Genomic DNA, 21,279 nt, shown 5'->3' on the forward strand with positions numbered 1-21,279 from the left:
CCTCAGTGCAGTTGCTCATGCTGGGCATCGGTTCACACGAGGCAGGCCCCGCTTTAACATCAAATAAAGCTTGTGCCGCATTTTCGCTGACTTAATGCTCAGGGAATTTGAAGCAGAACTCGATTCTTGTGATTCCAGGAGCTTCTAGGTAAGAGTTTTCTGTGATATCATCAGAAGTGACATCATGTCTCGAGTCAGAACGCGTCCGCTGATGAGCGGCTTCATGTGTGTGTTGTCATGACAGGTGGATGAAGGAGTGAAAAAAGCTCTTGTTAATAATGAACGACAGATGGTAGAAATACTTTAATTGAGTAAAAGCTCGTTCCAGCACATCAGTTTGAGGCGCGCTGCGGAGAAGGCTGTCAGAACGTATTAAAAGCTCTTAAAGTTATAATTAGCACACAGAATTACAGTCTAACCAAAAATGATACAGACACCAGATATCATTTTTTGATATTTCTTTATGTAAGTGAGGAGAGCAGAATAAAGTAAACTGTGAGATATTATACCCAAAGATTCTTCATACAGTGACTACCAGTGACATTTATAAACATTTGGGACCAAAAATGATTGGGACACTTTGAGCTGATCATGTTTTGCTGAAGTGTGTTTTCTTTAATTGCTAATGCTCTTTTTACACACACACTGAACACAATGAAGCATTGCTTGGTGATTGGTTGAGCTAAACTGGTATTATCTAATTGTGTAGTTAAATTTAACAGCTGACAGATATTCAACATAATTCATGTGTGAGACAGTCTAACAGAAGGACGGACAAAACCAGTCAAATATCAACTGAGTTCTGCTCATATTTTAGTACCATTTTAGTTTTCTAAACTATAGCGAATAAACTGATAATGTGAGAAATGCTGAAGGTGTCTGAATACATGTTGGTTTGACTGTATGTGTGTGAAATTGGGAAAGGCCTCCATTAGATCGCAGTAAATGCGTTATATGTGGAACTGCGGGTCCCCAGACGGCCATTACTCCCAATCTCCGGTTTCAGAGCGAGTCTCGCTCAAGCCTGTTGCTCTTGGCTTTCCACCAAAGCGTGAAACTATGAAAATTGTCCAGTCATGGCCTGAGGCGCTCAAACCACCGGTGTTCTCCAGCCCAGAGAAGCCAGTGGAGATACTGTCCCACAAACTGGAGCTGGATGTTCCCCGGCTCTGCCAGCGTCAGATAAACACCCAGCTTCCTCAGCCGGTTTATCAGCATCTCTCATGTGTCAAGACCCTTCAGAGAACAGAGAGGACAGAAATAGCCTGGACGTGTTGTGCAGCGCACATGGAAACAAAAGCCTTGATGGCAGACCCGAACACTGCAGTGGGGTAAACTGAGCCATTCCTCTGTGTGTGATGATGAACAGCTAAACACACAACCAGAGATGAGGATTTTAATACTCTAAAAGCCGCTCACACCGTCTACGTTTACATGCAACCAAATAATCCACTAGTTATCGGATTGACGGCTCAATCGCACTGAAAAGCCTTCATGTAAAACGCCTTCAACGATCCGATTGAGCTCGATCCCAATGAGGTTTCGATGGGACTGAAAGGGGCGGTTTATTCTTTTTATAATCCGATCGATAATATATGTCAACACTTGATCGACTGAAACTGAACGGACTGCGCATGTGCAATGATGTAGAAATAGCGAAATGATGTAGAAATAGCGAAATGATGTAGAAATAGCGTAATGATGTAGAAATAGCGTAATGATGTAGAAATAGCGTAATTGCGTAGAAATAGCGTAATGATGTAGAAATAGCGAAATGATGTAGAAATAGCGAAATGATGTAGAAATAGCGAAATGATGTAGAAATAGCGTAATGATGTAGAAATAGCGTAATGATGTAGAAATAGCGAAATGATGTAGAAATAGCGTAATTGCGTAGAAATAGCGTAATGATGTAGAAATAGCGAAATGATGTAGAAATAGCGAAATGATGTAGAAATAGCGAAATGATGTAGAAATAGCGTAATGATGTAGAAATAGCGTAATGATGTAGAAATAGCGAAATGATGTAGAAATAGCGTAATTGCGTAGAAATAGCGTAATGATGTAGAAATAGCGTAATGATGTAGAAATAGCGTAATTGCGTAGAAATAGCGTAATGATGTAGAAATAGCGAAATGATGTAGAAATAGCGTAATGATGTAGAAATAGCGAAATGATGTAGAAATAGCGTAATTGCGTAGAAATAGCGTAATGATGTAGAAATAGCGTAATGATGTAGAAATAGCGAAATGATGTAGAAATAGCGTAATGATACAGAAATAGCGAAATTGCGTAGAAATAGTGTAATGATGTAGAAATAGCGAAATGATGTAGAAATAGCGTAATGATGTAGAAATATCGAAATGATGTAGAAATAGCATAATTGCGTAGAAATAGCGTAATGATGTAGAAATAGCGTAATGATGTAGAAATAGCGAAATGATGTAGAAATAGCGTAATGATACAGAAATAGCGAAATTGCGTAGAAATAGTGTAATGATGTAGAAATAGCGAAATGATGTAGAAATAGCGTAATGATGTAGAAATATCGAAATGATGTAGAAATAGCATAATTGCGTAGAAATAGTGTAATGATGTAGAAATAGCGAAATGATGTAGAAATAGCGTAATGATGTAGAAATAGCGAAGACGACGTAGAAATAGCGTAATGAGGTAGAAATAGCGTAATGACGTAAAAATAGCATAATGACAACGTAGAAATAGCGTAATGATGTAGAAATAGCGTAATGATGTAGAAATATTGAAATGATGTAGAAATAGCGTAATTGCGTAGAAATAGTGTAATGATGTAGAAATAGCGAAATGATGTAGAAATAGCGAAATGATGTAGAAATAGCGTAATTATGTAGAAATAACGAAATGATGTAGAAATAGCGAAATGATGTAGAAATAGTGTAATTATGTAGAAATAGCAAAATGGTGTAGAAATAGCGTAATTGCGTAGAAATAGCGTAATGATGTAGAAATAGCGAAATGATGTAGAAATAGCGTAATGATGTAGAAATAGCGAAATTGCGTAGAAATAGTGTAATGTAGTAGAAATAGCGAAATGATGTAGAAATAGCGTAATTGCGTAAAAATAGCGTAATGATGTAGAAATAGCGAAATGATGTAGAAATAGCGTAATGATGTAGAAATAGCGTAATTGCGTAGAAATAGTGTAATGACGTAGAAATAGCGTAATGATGTAGAAATAGTGTAATGACAAAAAAAGCGCAATGACGACGTAGAAATAGCGTAATGACGAAGAAATAGCTAATGACGACGTAGAAATAGCAAAATGACGTAGAAATAGCCTAGCGTAATGATGTAGAAATAGTGGAATGACGTAGAAATAGCTAACGACGACGTAGAAATAGCGTAATGAGGTAGAAATAGCGTAATGACGTAAAAATAGCATAATGACAACGTAGAAATAGCGTAATGATGTAGAAATAGCGTAATGACGTAGAAATAGCATAATGATGACGTAGAAATAGCGTAATGATGTAGAAATAGCGTAATGACTTAGAAATAGTGTAATGATGTAGAAATAGCGTAATGACGTAGAAATAGCATAATGATGACGTAGAAATAGCGTAATGATGTAGAAATAGCGTAATGACGTCGAAATAGAAAAACTACGTAGAAATAGCGTAATGACGTAGAAATAGTGTAATGATGTAGAAATAGCGTAATGACGTAGAAATAGCGTAATGATGTAGAAATAGCGTAATGACGTAGAAATAGCATAATGATGACGTAGAAATAGCGTAATGATGTAGAAATAGTGTAATGATGTAGAAATAGCGTAATGACGTAGAAATAGTGTAATGATGTAGAAATAGCGTAATGACGTAGAAATAGCATAATGATGACGTAGAAATAGCGTAATGATGTAGAAATAGCGTAATGACGTCGAAATAGAAAAACTACGTAGAAATAGCGTAATGATGTAGAAATAGCGTTATGACGTAAAAATAGCATGACGACGTAGAAATAGCGTATGATGTAGAATATTGATATTTTATTTTAAAAAATACAAAAATGTAACCTTTTAAACCTTTCATTGAAGTAAAAGAATTGAAAGTGGGGGGAAAATCACATTATGAAATAAATGTTTTTCTCCAAAACACATTGTGAACAATTATTTGCCCCCTTTTATTAAATACTTTTTGCAACCTCCTTTTGCCAACAGCCCTGAGTCTCCTGTAATGCCTGCACCAAACCCATCCGAAGTGTCTGCTGCCAAAAAAGCTATATTGTTTTTTGTTTCATCTGACCATAGAACGTCTGAAAAGTAGCGGACACGACTGGAACTTCCAACGGGACGTGTTCTATGGTCAGGAAAACAAAAAAATATATAGCATTTTTTGGCAGCAAACACTTAAGATGGGTTTGGTTCATACAGGGATGAAAAATAATTTATTTTAGGGCTTTTTTCTTTATGTATCACCCTGACATAAACAACTGAATTAAAAACATGTTCATCACAGAAGGGAATTAATTTTATGGGTGAACAGCATTTTAATGCATTTCGAATGAATTAACAGATTTATTAAGAACTGACCCAGACGTCACGGCAAGCTCTTGATATTCACCTCTCACTAAGAGCCAGTCTGATGGAGTGATTAATCATCATATTCTGCAGAAGTCCTGCTTCTTCGGGCCGGTGCTTCTTCAGCGCCCTCCACTGGTTATGAAGAGACACTGAATGCATGTCTGTAATGCTGTCCAACAGATTTAGCCTTTTGTTTCTAAACACCCTGTTCCACTTCCCGCATCTTATCAAGCTGATGAATGAATCTTCATATCCGCATAACCAGCGATACTGCGTTACTCAAACACACACAGCAATCAGACATCCTGAAGAAATGTGGATCGAATTACAGTTAGCAGATATGAATGTTGAATAATGCCAGTTATTCAGAGGAAATATAATATATTCTGGAAAACATTCAACCGAGGAGCAGCGAATGCAGAAAATAAACGCTGATAATATGAGCATTTTTATTTTAGGTTATTGCATTGCTTGAGAAAGCAGAGAGAGAGTTCATATGTGTGTGATATGTGTGACAGTGTTACACACACACACTGAAGGGGGATCCTGTCACAAATCTGCAGTATATTAATAATGACATATTAATGCGTACGAACAGACAGGTATTGATGTTACTAAAGAGGTCTATGTAATACCTGAAGAATGAGCCAATCACGTGAGCCATAAACATCATGTGACCAATCACGTGCATGAACTTACACAAAACTAATAGTTCAGATTTTAGTTCTGCTACTAATTAAACAAGTACATTTGTGATCATGTGACTATGTGCAGTGTTTTTTAGATCATTTGCACAAGTTTTAGATCTGTAAGAGTTTCTAGAATATCTCACTCAGACTTCATCCAGACAGGATTCGCAACCTAAACCTAAACCTTTAAACCTTTCAGGGAATCAAGCAGAAGAGAATCAACATGATCCTTCTTAATACCTGCTCTTTTAGCGCCACCCAGTGGCCTCTGAAGGGCCCTGCATCCAGAGCAGTTCTTCATCAGCCAAACACACATGAAACATATCGAACATGACGAAGGGCCCTTTCACACCTGCCTTGTTTGGTCCGGATTTCCGGACTTTTCAGTTTGATCCGAATCAAAACTACAGGTGTGAACCCTCCTCAGACCACGGCCCGGACCAAACAGACGAAATCTGCTCAGACGAAAAGAGGCGGTCTCGGTCCGGATCAAACTGAGCAAAGGTTTGGTTCGTCTCTAGTGTGAACGCATCTTCTGTACTCCTGACCATTTACAGGAAGATCCGGATGTTCCCGCAGGATTGCTTCCAGTCTTCTCCTCCTCTCCTGCCGGCGACCATTAAATGTTCGCACAACGAGGACGTTCATTAGGCGAATGTGAACTAGCCTCGAGTATAGTATTCGGTATAACTTACCGAATGTATAAAATGTATCAAAACACGAACTTTGGTGCGACTCTCAGGTGTGAAAACTGCTTTTACAATCCACCACTAGTCAAAACTCATTTATGTTCACTTCTGTTCATGGATTACAGAAACAGGCCTAACCTAACCTCAAACTCAAGGATAAGAATTTTAATAACTGTTACTTACAGTACAATATCCCATACTGTTGTTGTTTGTTTCTGTCGTTCTCTGCTGTGTGTGTTTGTTTGTCCCTCCTCTGTTCCCGTCCATCCTCAGAGCTCCGCCTCCTGATATCAGCTGTCGCCTGTGATTGGCTGAGAGAGTGCAGGCTCATTAAAGGCCGAGATATGAAAGCAACTCTACAGACCTGTGTTTGCTCTGCACACATTTAGCCATCTGGGGAATTTGGTTAGTTGTGTTTTTTATTATTTTGGCACGGCCTTCTCCAGGTAAAAGTTAAAAGCTTTAAATCATCTTTTAAATAATCTTAGTTAAAAGCTTCAGTCTTCATGCTTTCCTTTTAAAAAAAGTGTTAATTATTTAGAGCTCTTTTGAATCTGGTTACTTAGTTGGCACCGCTTTTATCATTTTTATGTTGCATCCAAAACACCAAGAACTGTATCAGCAAGACCTCAGATCACATGACCTCCAGTGCTAGTTGCTCATTCGCATGAATTACAGCGGGCCACGCCCACTCTCACTGTCAATCAAACAGTCCTCTGCTGCTGAAGTAAAGCGCCGTACAATTCTGTCTTTGTTCACTAACATTTTTAAACTAATTTTAATTTTACAGGTTATGTTTCACCGACAGGATTGGGCCTTTAATTAGAATATTAAATTAGAATTAGAATCCTGCCTTAGAAATCAAACATTACTGATGTGCATCTTGAGACAAAACAATGGCAAACATATTTTAAGAAATGCGTTTCAGTCTGGGACTAGATTAAGCCTCGGGTCATGTATAAGTGGTGCATATTAAAATGAGCTGCAGATGCGCAGTTTTGATAATATTTGAGTAAGAAAATAACTTTATTGCATCTAAAACATTGAATGCATTTATATCAAAGCAGTTTCAACCACAGATTCTGCTTTTGTGTTGGTAATACAGCACATTTACAAAACTTAAACTTAATCTAAAAAAATTTAAATGTCATCAAACATTTTTTTCTTCCTAGCCAAAGCTGTGTTTCAAACAGGCTTGTCTATTCATTCATGCATCACTTAAAAAAAAAAAAAAAAAAAAAGTTTAATTTGTAACTACCTTTTAGAATGATTAATTAATTTTGTTCTAAAAAAGTTAAATTTGATTGACCCTTTTCACTTTTGAGACGCTCATATGCGGTAGACGGACTCGTCAAAATGAGAGACTACATTAAATTAGTAATTAATACATTAAATATATTTTTCGTGTTCCCATTTGCTCAAATAATAGTGTTTTCACAACTTCCACAAGAGGAACAAATAGAGAGAGATTCATAAAGGCAGTCATAAAGAGAGAAATATGACAAGGTGATCGCGACTGTATTTTGTTGTGTGTAATATCATACATAGTATATAGTGTTATAAATGTACATACATTATTTTAAATGAAAATGTATTTTAAAAATACGATGCTTATGACCGTTAAAAGCGCGTCATCAGTCAGAGATGAAGGCCCGTATGTTTACAATGATGCATTTAAATGAATAAACCGACGGTTTGTCTTTGGCATAGCAACAGCAGGCTGACCATCATGTAAACACGGGGTTGCTATGGAGACAGCGGTTTAAAGCAGATCCAGTCAGTTCAGTCAGTTAAACTCATCGGCAAAATGGAAAACAACGAGCAGTCAAAAGTGGACGAAAGATATGAACATTTAGAAAACTGTGTATTAAAAACGTTTAATCTAAAGTCTGACCGCTGGCAAAAATGTCTTGCCGTAGAAGAACAACGACAGGTCATTCAGGACTTTTTAGATAAAGCTGACCAGACGACTCTCGTCGTGTCCCTCGGTTCCTCCGGACAGCTTATCCCAAATCTCGGATTCTCGGGACGCGGGAAAAACAAATCTGCTTATTTTGTGAAACAGAGCAAAACAGCGCTGTCCGTCAATACCATGAAAACACATTTAACTTGGGGAAGTTTGTCTCATTCTCCTTTGGAAGAGCTCTCGGTGCTTTTGGAAAAGGTGAGTCGAGGTCGCGCTGCCCGATTGGCTAATGAATCACTCTATTGAATCGGTTCTTTGTAAATGAATCACTCAATCAGATTTTCGAAATGATTGTAAAGCCGGGTTGTGAGTTACACAAATTCATTTATAAATGCAACCAAAGCAACTAATGAGAGCATTTTTTAGCTATCAAATACAGTGTTTGATACAAACTGCAAAGCTATTAAGTTAAGTTAACTAACTTAAGTTTTATGTCTCGAGTTGGAATCGTTTTAAAAGACATTTGCAAATTACAACCGACTTTGCTTCAGTGTTGTGACGCATTTCTAAGGGAAAGAACATTGAAGAGATGAAACTCACCCTGGTGTTGTTGTTCCAAAGCCTTGTGTCCTTCTTTCTTTTCGGACCACAAAAGGAGATATTTTGAAACATGTCCTGCACGTGCTCCTCCATTTCAATGGCGACCAGACTCAAACCTTACAAACATATATAATAAAAGTATCACGTAATGAGACGCACGCCATATATAGAAAGTGTTTGGGAGGCAATAACAGTTACTATAAGGTTTTGCGAGAAATAAACTGTATTATTCAGTCAAAATACTGAGCTCGGCCGTTAAGTAGTGATGGGAGAACCGAAGCTTTCAAAGCTTTGAATCAATTGAACCAATTACTTCGCAAAATGATTCACTGTTTCGAGACGTTTCTAAACAGTTATGACGTAAATAAGCCTCGTTTCCTAAACGTGTCACGTGACTTTTGCAGTATGAAATTAATATAATGTCGGCACTGTGTTATGATACTGTACAATTACGGTAAAACACTCGTTGTTGAGTCTGCAGTCTGAACATTTTACCTCAGCAGGGCGTAACGTTACATACAACTGAATCAATTGAGAATCTCACCTGAAAATCCTAAAATCATTAACAATCTTCATCCACACAGTTGATTTCTGTTTTTTTTTTTTTTGTCTTTACATGTTATGGTTTGTCACAGATAATTAAGGGTATTTCCCAACTTTATTGCGTTTTCCGTCGTCTTGGGAACGGGAGTGTGTTGTGGCCGGGCGCCTCCACCAGGGGGCAGCACTCGATACCGGCTGTGATCACGACAGGCAAACGTCGTGCTTTCTCACTGAGATTAATAACTTTATATCATGGAAAAATAGCACAACAGAGAAAAATGGTTTTGATTAATGATTACTAGGACAAACACATTAACTTGCACTGGTTAATTGATCACCACAAGACTAGTAATGTGCGCTAATAAAGTAAATAGCGTCACATTTGATTTAATGACGACTTTAAAATAACAACTGTTTTATTAATTAATGAGTTTTATTTTCTTTGACAATATTTCAGCAATCCCTTCGTGTTTTCTCTGCTTGCTGTTGAGAATCAGGAGAAGTGCTGTCCGTTGGCAACCGAACGATTCATTTGAGTCGGTTCTTATCAAAGAATCACCAGGTCAAACCAGTCCGCAGAACTGTCTGAAAGAATCGGTTCACATATTGGATAATTCAGAACAAAGAACTTATATATTCAACTACAATTGATTGAAACCAAATTAGCAATTTCATTTAAATTACTTTTAACTTTAAAATGACATTTTTAATATCACATAACATTAACAAATTATAAACAAATGCCGATTTCTCTTTACCCATACATACTGTATAATGAATGTTGCTCCGTGTTTTTAATGTCTAGTGGAAGAAAGTGTACTTGATGGTATAATCAGTGTGTTTAAATTGTAACATTACAGATGCACTTCTCCTCCACAGTTCAGCTAAAGTCCTGAAAGCATCGCCATGCTGTGATAGTGATAGTGAATGTGTATTTGCACATTAGGTGGTGTTTATCATTTTTAGGGAGGGAATTAATTGAGTGCTTTCAGATTGACTTTTTCTGCGATGTTGTCTTGTTTTGCACTTCTCTGCCCTCAAACACCTGCTCATAATGATGAAGATCCACCGGCTGAACATGTTACATAACTTTATTAATGAGAGGTAGGCCAAGGTTAGCACACGAAACTGCCCAGCTAACAAATGTGTTATAAAAATGTTTTGCTAACTTTCCCATTAAGTTCTGAATGTTTTCTGAACATTCAAAACATCATTTTTTTAAATGTTTTAAATAGTTTTCTGTTGGTTAAACAAAAATTTCATTATCATTTCGGAAACGTAATGGGAACGTTACTTTTGAATGTTATCCGAATGTTCGAAATCCTAAATGTTTCAGGAAAAAATGTTCCATGAAGGATGTATGTTTAATGTTTTGTGCTTATGCTTTGAGAACATTTCTATTAAAGACCAGATAACTTTGAACGAATGTTCTAATAACTTCACTGGAAGAACGTTTGTTCCTAACGTTGAGAGAACCTTGACAGAGCGCTAGCTTTAGCTCTGAGGGCGTTCTCTGTGCTAATGTGCTGTTGAGGAGTGAGCTGTCCTTCTGTGGTAATGCCGAGACCTGCACGACTTCAGCTCCAGATGAACCACGGCTTACACATGTAGTGTAGGTCAACAAAACCCCAGAGCTGTTCCCCAGCAATGAGCCGTGACCCTTGACCCGAGAGAAGCGCCTCAGCTCGTCACTATAGCAGGAGCCGCTTCATTAATGTCAACACTGGGTCAGGTGGACGAGACAATAGGCTAATTATATATAATTATAGACTTTGCACCAGAAACTGGGTTATAGTAAAGGCTGCTGGGTTAAAGGAGTTCTTCACTTAAGAATCTAAATCTCCTGATAGTTTACTCACCCCCTCATCATCCAAGATGTTCAAGTCTTTCTTCAGTGGAAAAGAAATGAAGGTTTTTGAGGAGAACACTCCAGGATGTTCCTCCATATAGTGTCTTCAATGGGGTCCAACGGGTCGAAGGTCCAGATGTGAGTTTCAGTGCAGCTTCAAAGTCTCGACACGACCCAGCCGAGGAATAAGAGTCTCATCTAGACAAACCAGCGGACATTTATACCTGATTATATAAAGTGTGTCGCATCACAGCGAGTGCAAGACCAGCATCTGTGGTTAAAACTATATAAATGTAAATTTTTTTTAGAAAATGTCCGCTGGTTTGTCTAGATAAGACTCTTATTCCTCGGCTGGATCGTAAAAAACTGCAATCTGGACCTTCAGCTCGTTGGACCCCATTGAAGTCCCTATATGGAGAACAATCCTGGAATGTTTTCCTCAAAAACCTTTATTTCTTTTCGACTGAAGAAAGACAGACATGAACATCTTGGAGTGAACGACTCCTGTAAGATCTCGGTGTATCTCTTGCTGTAGCTCCTGCGTCTCTGACTGAAAGTCTCCACAAACACTGTCACAGCATAAAATTCCATCGTCTAATTGTCTAATTTTCTTCATTTTAGCTTGTGGAACCATATCTGTCCAATATGAGGAACAACCGGGACGTTCCTCAGGCTGTCTCTCAGGACCTCGTCCGCCATGCCCACGATCTTAAAAACAAGGTGTTTGTCATGATTGGAAAAGTCAAAGGCAAAACGTTCCTTCCTTTGCCTCCAGGACTGGAGAAGCTCGAGCAAGTTCCTCATGACGGAGATAAGAGGTGGCTTCCAAACAAACTGGGGTTTAATAAACATACTGTTTTTTTTGTCTGAAATATTTAATTTGCATCTTCGTTTGGTAATATTTTTGCAGTTTGCATCACGTGGATAGAAGCCTGATTTATTCCATGGAGACGGTTGTGGTTGATTGGACGAGTCAGGTGTACAAGGTCCTGAAGAAGGACTCGTCGGAGCTGTTGCTGGAGGGCACGAGCCCGACTCCTCAGGCAGAGCTGAGCTTCTGGAAGACCAGGTGAGTGAGACTCCGGCACGGGGAGTTCAGTCTCTGGCCTGGAAAAGCTCTTCAACCGTGTTTGTCCACTTGGTGTTGTGTTGCAGGCTTGCTGACCTCGAGGGCATTCACCGTCAGCTCCAGGCACCTAGAGTGGCCACGCTGGCGGAGCTTCTGCGTGCCATCGACAGCAGTTACTATCCTGCTTTTGCAAAAATGCTCCGGGATGTTGTGGAAGGTACAGTGTTGTGCACACACATCAGTTTTGCCTTTAAACGTGATGCATTAAAGATGCCTTTCCCCATGTTCATCTGTGTCTCTTCCCAGTCTGTCAGTAACCCTCTGTTTACTTCCTGTCTCTGTGAAGCCCCTCCTCCTGAAAAGCACACTGTAAGAAAATTGCGTTATCGTCCACCCTAAGTAAGGCAGATCAATAATATCATTGAATATTAAATGTCCCCAACTAAGCAAGCCAAAAGCCAAGGCAACAGTGGCAAGGAACCAAAACTCCATCAGTGACAGAATGGAGAAAGATACCTCGGGAGAACCCAGACTCAGTCGCTCAGTTCTCCTCTGGCCAACCAGCGAACAGTGTATGATTATGATCCTGGCAGCGTTACAGGTCAGAGGTCAGAGTGGGTCAGAGCTGATGCTGTTGTGTCGACGAGGCCTTCACAGAGCTGATGAGGCTGGCACCTCAGGGATGCGTCGTGAACGTGTGCAGGCGCAGGTCCACCATCAGATCTGGACACGGCCCGGATCCGGCTGACTACAGTAAACCTCAGAATAAACAGAATGACTAACATTAGCGTAGATGCCATTCTTCTTATGATGTAGCGAGTACATCAGGATTTATGGGAAGTGTCCCCGGTTCCGGCTGACCTGATCTATGCAGCCTAATAATCATTTATCTGATTTGAATAACAGAAATGTAATGTTCTATATGAATGCTAGGATAAAGAGATGTGTCTTTAGTCTGGCTTTGAACTGGCAGAGTGTGTCTGCTTCCCGGACAGTGTTAGGAAGACTGTTCCAGAGTTTTGGTGCTAAATAGGAAAAGGATCGATTTTAGGTTTAGGTTTATTTATTTACCGGGGCAATGCACATTAATGAACATAAACGTAAACGTGCCAGAATTTGACCTCTTTGATATTCAGAATTTGATTTTGATATTCTAGGTATTGTCAACTGGCTGGAGTTTTGAGATCGCAATAGACGTGACGGACTATAATGCGTTAAGAGCTCGCTCAAGCACTGCGGGGCTAAACCATTTAGTGCTTTGTAAGTAATCAGCAATATATTAATATGAATGCAATGTTTAATAGGGAGCCAGTGCAGTGTTGACAGAACCGGGCTAATATGGTCATACTTCCTGGTTCTGGTAAGAACTCGAGCTGCTGCGTTTTGGACCAGCTGTAGTTTGTTTATTAAGCGTGCAGGGCAACCACCCAGCAGAGCATTACAGTAATCTAGCCTTGAGGTCATGAACGCATGGACCTCACACATTTACTGTGTAATGTTGATCATGAAGAAGCTCCAGTTATTCTCTATATCAGTTAAACTGGCGGTTATGGTAAGGGGCGGGACATTTCCCAAACACACTCGACCAATCACAACACACTGCTCCAGCCGACCAATCAGAGCATAGTGTGCTCTTCAGGAGGAGGGGCTTCATAGAGACAGGAAGTAAACAGAGCGTTACTGACAGACTGGGACAAACCTGCTCTAATAGAGTAGAAAAAGGGCATAATATGTCCTCTTTAAATGTATGAAAGCTATGAATCTTCATTGGATTTTGTATTGTGTTTATAAAGCTCTAAATGAGGCGAAGAACATCAATGCCTTCCTCAAGCCGATGGAGAAGCGTTTGGAAGATCTGGAGAGTGCAGACTTCAGTGAGGTGAAGGGGAAGATCGCTGGCCTCATGCACACAGTGTGTCTGATCTGGGCCAACTCCAAATACTACAACAAACCGGCCCGAGTCATCGTGCTTCTACAGGAGATCTGCAACCTCCTCATCCAGCAGGTATTCTAGCCTAGAAACACTTTATTTACAGGTACACCAGTGTCACTGGGGCAGTGCCCTTTCAGATGGTACACCTGTACCTTATTTACCCATATCACACCCTAAAGAAACACATGGTACAGTACATGTTAGTGCCTTTTGAAAGGGTTCCGTTGTATAACAATTAAATGTTATATTAATAGTTAATGAGAACAAACTATGAATAATATTTCTCAAGCATTAATCTTATAGTAGTTCACTTCAATTTCAACAATTACTAATATTATTAAAAGCACAAATATGTTAATATTATTTAATAGAGCAGCCGCCAGGTGCATAGAACACTTTGACTCGTCTTACAAGTCAGTCATCTATTTTTTTTCTTTAAGTATGGTCATAACTTTTATAAGTCAGTTACTTAAAACCGTTGATTAGTCTATTTAAACTGAAAAATAAGACTGATTACTCCTTGGCAAACTGCTAGTTCTTAACACATAGTGGCTAAGGTTATGCAACTGGCCACTGAGCTAAAATTATTTTTTTATAACCAATGTTAACAAAGATGTATTATGTAGAATACAATGTATTGCTCATTGTTAGTTAATTTTAGTTGGTGCGTGAACTAATGGGACGTTATTGTAAGTGTCAGCGCTTCACTTACTCGCCAGGCCCGGAGTTTCCTGAACCCAGAAGACGTCCTGAAAGGAGACGTGCAGGAGAGCCTCCAGCGAGTGCAGACGGCTGTGGATGTGCTGACGTACTTCAGGAACACATACGAGGACCGACGGGCCAACCTGAGTCAGTACCAGAGGCCCGAGAACACGGTTCTGCCGTGGGATTTCTCCCCACTCCTGGTGTTTGTTGGGCTGGAGCACTTCATGAAGAGACTGAGAGCAATTGAAGTAAGTACTTGCATGTTCACATACAGTCCAACCAAAGATTATTCAGACACCAGAGATGCCATTTTTGATATTTTTTTACTCCGTCTATTATAGCTCATTTCTGTAAGTGAGGAGAGCAGAATAAAGTAAACTGTGACATATTATACCCAACAATTCTTCATACAGTGACTACCAGTGACATGTATAAAAATTTGGGACCAAAAACTATTCAGACACTTTGACCTGATCATGTTTTCTTAAGTGTTTTTTATTTAATTGCTAATGTGACCTTTTTGGTATTATCTAATTGTGTAGTTAAATTTAACAGCTGACAGATATTCAACATAATTCATGTGTGAGACAGTCTAACAGAAGGACGGACAAAACCAGTCAAATATCAACTGAGTTCTGCTCATATTTTATTACCATTTTCTAAACTATAGCGAATAAACTGATAATGTGAGAAATGTTGAAGGTGTGTGAATAGATTTAGGTCTGACTGTATGTGTGCAATTGTGCATAGCGTATGCTTGGGCCCTAATCCTGAAATGATACAGGCGTTCTGGGTAACTAAGCTATATGGAATTATGTGGGGGGAAAAAGTGATATTATATGAAGACAGTGTTGTCTGTTTTTGTTTTCATTTCCACTGTCTAGACTCTCCTGCTGACGGTAGTTGACATGATGAAGCTGGAGAAGGTCGAGTTTGGAGGCATTCAAGGAAAGTCTCTCTGCCATAAAGTCCAGCACTTACATCAATCCTTCTTGGAGAAATACAAGACTTTCTCAGAGAAGCCGTACGACTGCTTTGATGTTTGTAATTTGGTAAGTGGGCAACTTCTGCAACAACACGCACCACACGCACAGATGGCAGGTTGGCGTTCCTTGATTAAAGCGTGCTTGTTTGCAGGAGTTTGAAGCAGCTCTAATGGAGCTCCAGCGCACTGTGGACGGCTCTGACCAGCAGCTGGGTGCCATCTTTGGTCATGCTTTTGATGATGCGTCTGGACTGGAGGACGCTTTCAAGGTGGGCAACACTTTCTGTTAGTGTAAAAGTACAGTAATGTTGTGAAAGCGTTTATTGTTGTGGAGCTGCACTCATGCTCGCTGGGACATTAGACATAGACTGTCTTTAATGAGTTATGGATACCTGCACATTATCAAGTCCCGATCAGGAACTGTGTTTAAGACTGGAATGCACACAAATCTCCACGGACTCGAGATCTTTAACAGAGCTCAGTCTGAACCCTGCAGGAGAAGAAAACACACTTTAGGGGCTTGTTTATTTCTGAGCTGTACTCGCAACGAGCAGAATATTCCACCCTGGAACATGTTTTCATTACTAGCATATCTGATTTTTGCAGTTGATAGTGCAATGAACCATAACAATAAAAAGTATGTCTTTGGTGGAAAGCATTTGTGTTTGTTTTTCCAATACAAAAATGCCAACACAGTTTCATAGAGTCTCTGCTTGGCAGGTTTTGTTGATGTTTGGCAGACTGTTGGAACGACCCCTGATAGCAGCCGATGCTGAGACTAGATATCCCAGGCTGATCAAAATGTTTGAGGAGGAACTGGAATGTTGCAAGATGATCTTCCAGAATCACCTGCAGAAAGAGGAAACCCAGGGTTCGGGCTTCGTCTTCATTATCGACACGTAACATCACTGGGGTGTTTGCTATTATCTCATCTTGTGTTTATAACTGTTTACTGGTCTTCCAGGTTACTCTCCTGTCTTCAAGAACATGCCTGTGGTTTCTGGAGGACTGAGATTTGTCCAACAATTGCAGGAACGCATACAAAGCCCTTACAATAACTTCAGATTCATCAACTACCCGTAAATATCTTATGCTTTGTGTTTTTTTGAGAAGGCTTGATTGGGAATCGCCCAACAGTTTGTTTTCATCATTAAACATCTTTATTTGTGTTATGATAGGTGTCTGGAGTCTGTGGAGGGAAAGCAGGTGATCGAGAAATACGATGAGCTGATGCAGCAATTCAAGCGGTCAGTTTATATAATATACACAAGGGCTATATGTACACACAGGGGGCTAACAGGCTAACAAGACACACACAGAACATAGGGTGGGTGACATGACCACGATCACCAGTGAGAGTGCCCGTCATGACCACCAGAGGGCACTCCACCCCGGACTATTGTCATTCCCTCATGAAACTACATGTCCCATAATCCTTTGCCCAGACCATCATCCATTATCACATTCACCCGGGTCTCATTATCTTGTTGTAAACGGATGAGTGGAACTGCTGGATCAACGGTGGGTCTGGGTCTTTCTCGGCTGCTGGATCTGTGCATGGCGAAGTCTTCTGTTACGAACTGCTCCGAGACACGCAGGGTGAGGATCCGAACGCAGTGTTTTAATGAAAGGGTAATCCTCAATCATAGTGAAAGACAGGCAAAAGGTCAGAGCACAGGAAATCAGTCCAGTCAAACAAATCCAGGGAACACACTCAGAAATGCCGTGTTACACATACAAGTCTTCGCAGGGAATGACGGAAAGAACCAGGCTTATATTGGGTGAGTGAACAAGATAATGAGACACAGGTGAATGTGATAATGGATGATGGTCAGGGCAAAGGATTATGGGTAATGTAGTTTCATGAGGGAATGACAGTAGTCCGGGGTAGAGTGCCCTCTGGTGGTAATGACGGGCACTCTCACTGGGGATCGTGACAATATCACTGAATGAGTAATTTTATTTCATGATAACAACAGTTATTTTTCATAAAATTCTAAACCCAACGGCCAACTTGTTTGTTGGTGTTTGTCTGTGCTTTGAGAATTGGCCTCATAATGTGTCTTTTATTCATTTTTAGGGATTGTTTTGTTTGTTCTATGGAAGGCTCAGCTAAACAGGCCAATAAGAGACTACTATTATTCCTTTTAATTATACAAATGCCACATTAAAACAATTACAAATGTATTTGTCCAATTAAATCCCTAGTATCTTAAATCCCTGTTACTAATCTTGTTTATTTTCATTGTGTGTCCCGGTTTATACTCTAAACCCAGATGAACAATTTTTATTTATCCAATATATAGACCGCTATGATCCACCTTTGTTAAAATAAATGGGCCTTTTTATTGAAGGACCTATATATATGCTCTGCTGCAAGCGTGAGCATCAGGGTGTAAGTAGGAGATATGGGTGGTATTGCTGAGGGACCTTCAGGCTCTACATGGAATAAACAAATAAACATGATTTATTTGCTCATTTAAGGCGCTAGTGTCTGTAGATTATTACTTCAGGGTCTCATTTTCTCCAATTATGCGCAATGCTTCCATAGCACAGCATGAACGATGGTTTTGTATAGCGGAGCTAACGCAGGAACGCACGCGACTGCCCACAGAGTGTTACAAGAGCGCTTGCATGTGTAACCAAGGACTTGTGTTCATGTGTGTGTTTTGCATGCAGTTTCCCTTCATATGAGAAACTAATTATGCATTTCCCAAGGAGCCAGATCTGTGTTCTCTCCAGTCAGAATTAAGCTCCCTCGTTAGATGATGGGAATCACTGGTGTTGCGGAAACACGATTTAGCCGGAGATGTTATTGGTATCTCTTGTCATAATATCTTGTCAGTGAGATGTATGACTTGTGTGAAGCAAAAAGATATTTGATTTGGTGGACCGCAGCTCTGCAGCTGTAACAAGACCATCAACACCACACCAAGCGCACGGAAATCCAATAAAGGCCAGAGTGTACAGTCTCGCACAACAGGCCTATAAAGAGATTACTGTAACAGTACAGGGAGCCGAGTGATGAATGCTGAGCTTTGGTCAGAACCAGCAGTTCAATCATTCTCACACACATGCAATCCTACTTACATAAGGATTTGATGCTGGAGGAGTGTAATCTGCACATAATATGTGCAAGATTGAGATTTGAATACTTAAAAATTTGCCTGTTGTGTTCACAGGGATCCCGGATTGAACATGGCCTATCCCATTCCCATTCCCAATCCCTCGACGGTCCTTTGAATAATAATATACCTCTACAACATTATCTAATAATTGACTCAGCCAAAAGAAGATGTTTGAGAAAATGTCCGAGCTGCTCTTTTCCAGACAGCGAAGGTTTCCACTAAACAATGCATATAAAAGTGGCTTTATATTCAGAGTCCTCTAAACATACTTAAGTTCATGCCATTATTTACTGATTACATTCCCCTCCAACGCAGCAGGAAAATCTGATTTGCGATTGTATTGATGCAAAAATGCCATCTTCAGAAATGTTGTGCAATGCTTGACATCTGAGATTTGAGAGATCCTGTAGAGGAAGAAATTCCAGCTTAAAGTCAGATTTGTGTAGCTTTATTGCACACAAGTTGCATGAATTACTTGTAATACATTTGAATAAAGCACCACCAACGTTTGATGTGTGAAGAGCAACTATTCATTGAAATCCTTAATTTTGGCATACATCAAACTAATGTCCGTAATTGTCTTGCTAATTTTGTATTTTATTTTCAGATACTCCTCTAAGCTGTACGACATCTGGACGAGCTCTGTGGCCGAGAAGTCACAGTTCAATCTCCAGAAGCCGCTGATATCCCGAGCGCACCGCACAAGACTCATCTCCGTCAACTTCAGCCCGCAGGTCTCTATACACACGCGTGTGCTCAGCATGCTAATATAGCTCTCCATGGGCTGAATGAGAGTGTTGTCTGGTCCTGCAGCTGGTGTCGGTTCTGCGGGAGGTGAAGTACCTGAAGGCCAGACAGGCTGAGGCCATCCCAGATATGGCTGAGGACATCTATTCCAAGAGGGAGTTGCTGTGGCAGTATGTGGCCAATCTGGAGCTCACAACCAGCTGGTACAACAAAGTGATGAGCACCGTGCTGGAGGTGGAGATGCCACTGATCCAGAGTCAGCTGACAGACATCGATGCCAAGCTCAAAGAAGCGGAGGAGAGCCTTTGCTGGACAAGCCCAGGTACAGATCTATCCAGACCAGCTACAGACGTCATCAGGGCCGGCCCGCGGCATAGGCGGAATAGGCAAATGCTAGGGGCGCCAGAATGAGTGAACGAGTGATTTTTTTTTTTTTTTTACTTTTTTTTTTATAATACTATTTTAAAACCATTAATTCGAAATACTACCAAATAGAGCAAAAAAAGTCCGGCTCATCAATCTTCCCCCGCCCATCGAGTGCTTGAAGTGCGTCAGAAACAGAGCGCGTGCGATCAGTTGTTGGTAATTTGTTGTGTAGCGTGCGCGACGCCGCATCCAATGTAGACAGCATTGCTTTTGTTAACACACGGGCCTGGAAGCTCGCGCCAGTTCTACACACGGTGAAGTTTCCTGATTGTGACGGATGGCCGAATTTACATGACACATTATAAATGAGCATAGTCTGCCATAGATACAGTGCCAAAAAGAAGAGAAGAGGATAAAAGGGGATAAAGACAGAGGTAAAGTGATGTAGTGAATGAACAATTTATTGCATAGGAGTAAGATACTATAATTTCATGGCAGTTATTTTTACCTTATATAACTTAATGTTAGCAGTTGTTCTGAGAGCTCCAGAGTCCCCAGACTGTGTGATTTTGTAACAATCATGTCAGTTTTAAGACGCATTTGTTATTATCACTTTTTTTATTAATGTTTTACTCTACAGTTGTGCAGTTTTGGGGGGATACAGTACAGGCCAAAAGTTTGGAAACATTACTATTTTTAATGTTTTTGAAAGAAGTTTCTTCTACTCATCAAGCCTGCATTTATTTGATCAAAAATACATAAAAAAAATTATAAATATTGTGATATATTATTACAATTTAAAATAATTGGTTTTCAATTTATTATACTTTAAATTATCATTTATTTCTGTGATGCAAAGCTGCATTTTCAGCATCATTACTCCAGTCTATCACATGATCCTTTAGAAATCATTCTAATGTTCTGATTTATTATGAGTGTTGGAAACAGTTCTGCTGCTTAATATATTTGATGAATAAAAGGTTAAAAAGAACTGCATTTATTAAAAATAAATTAAAAATATTTGCTAATTATATAAATCATCTTTACGGTCACTTTTTATCAATTTAACACATTCTTGCTGAATAAAAGTATTGATTTATTTAAAAAAAAAGAAAGAACAAAATGACTGACCCCAAATTACTGACCAGTAGTGTATATTGTTGTTACAAAAGATTTATATTTTTAAAACATTTTCTTCTATTTTTACTTTTTATTCATCAAAGTATCCTAAAAAGTATCACAGGTTATGAAAAAATATTAAGCAGCAGAACTGTTTCCAACTTTGATAATGAATCCTCATATTAGAATGATTTCTGAAGGATCATGTGATAGACTGGAGTAATGATGCTGAAAATTCAGCTTTGCATCACAGAAATAAATGATAATTTAAAGTATAATAAATTGAAAACCAATTACAATATTATCACAATATTATTTTTTTCTGTATTTTTGATCAAATAAATGCAGGCTTGATGAGTAGAAGAAATTTCTTTCAAAAACATTAAAAAT

General features: G+C 39.4%; 1 protein-coding gene and 1 long non-coding RNA gene across 2 annotated transcripts in view; one reads left to right on the forward strand and one right to left on the reverse strand.

Moving 5' to 3' along the window:
* Positions 1-4,177: 4,177 nt before the first annotated feature.
* LOC308706756 lies at positions 4,178-8,781 on the reverse strand. The gene is made up of 3 exons (XR_014032088.1): positions 8,446-8,781; positions 6,123-6,250; positions 4,178-4,866 (listed from the first exon to the last, which is right to left on the reverse strand). It is a non-coding gene; the product is annotated as an uncharacterized lncRNA (long non-coding RNA).
* Positions 8,782-11,482: 2,701 nt separating this feature from the next.
* The window catches only part of dnah9 (dynein, axonemal, heavy chain 9), a gene marked incomplete at its 5' end in the record, with an annotated part of 119,007 nt that continues 109,210 nt past the window's right edge, over positions 11,483-21,279 (forward strand). The window contains 12 exons of the mRNA XM_081391983.1: positions 11,483-11,655; positions 11,748-11,906; positions 11,993-12,123; positions 13,700-13,911; positions 14,559-14,792; positions 15,429-15,596; positions 15,682-15,798; positions 16,250-16,400; positions 16,494-16,608; positions 16,708-16,776; positions 19,265-19,391; positions 19,471-19,726. Of these exons, the coding sequence (XP_081248109.1) occupies positions 11,483-11,655; positions 11,748-11,906; positions 11,993-12,123; positions 13,700-13,911; positions 14,559-14,792; positions 15,429-15,596; positions 15,682-15,798; positions 16,250-16,400; positions 16,494-16,608; positions 16,708-16,776; positions 19,265-19,391; positions 19,471-19,726 (1,912 nt within the window). The remainder of the gene's footprint in view (positions 11,656-11,747; positions 11,907-11,992; positions 12,124-13,699; positions 13,912-14,558; positions 14,793-15,428; positions 15,597-15,681; positions 15,799-16,249; positions 16,401-16,493; positions 16,609-16,707; positions 16,777-19,264; positions 19,392-19,470; positions 19,727-21,279) is intronic.

This window comes from Scardinius erythrophthalmus (genome assembly GCF_964197995.2).
Source record: "Scardinius erythrophthalmus genome assembly, chromosome: 18".
Classification (NCBI taxonomy): Eukaryota; Metazoa; Chordata; class Actinopteri; order Cypriniformes; family Leuciscidae; genus Scardinius; species Scardinius erythrophthalmus.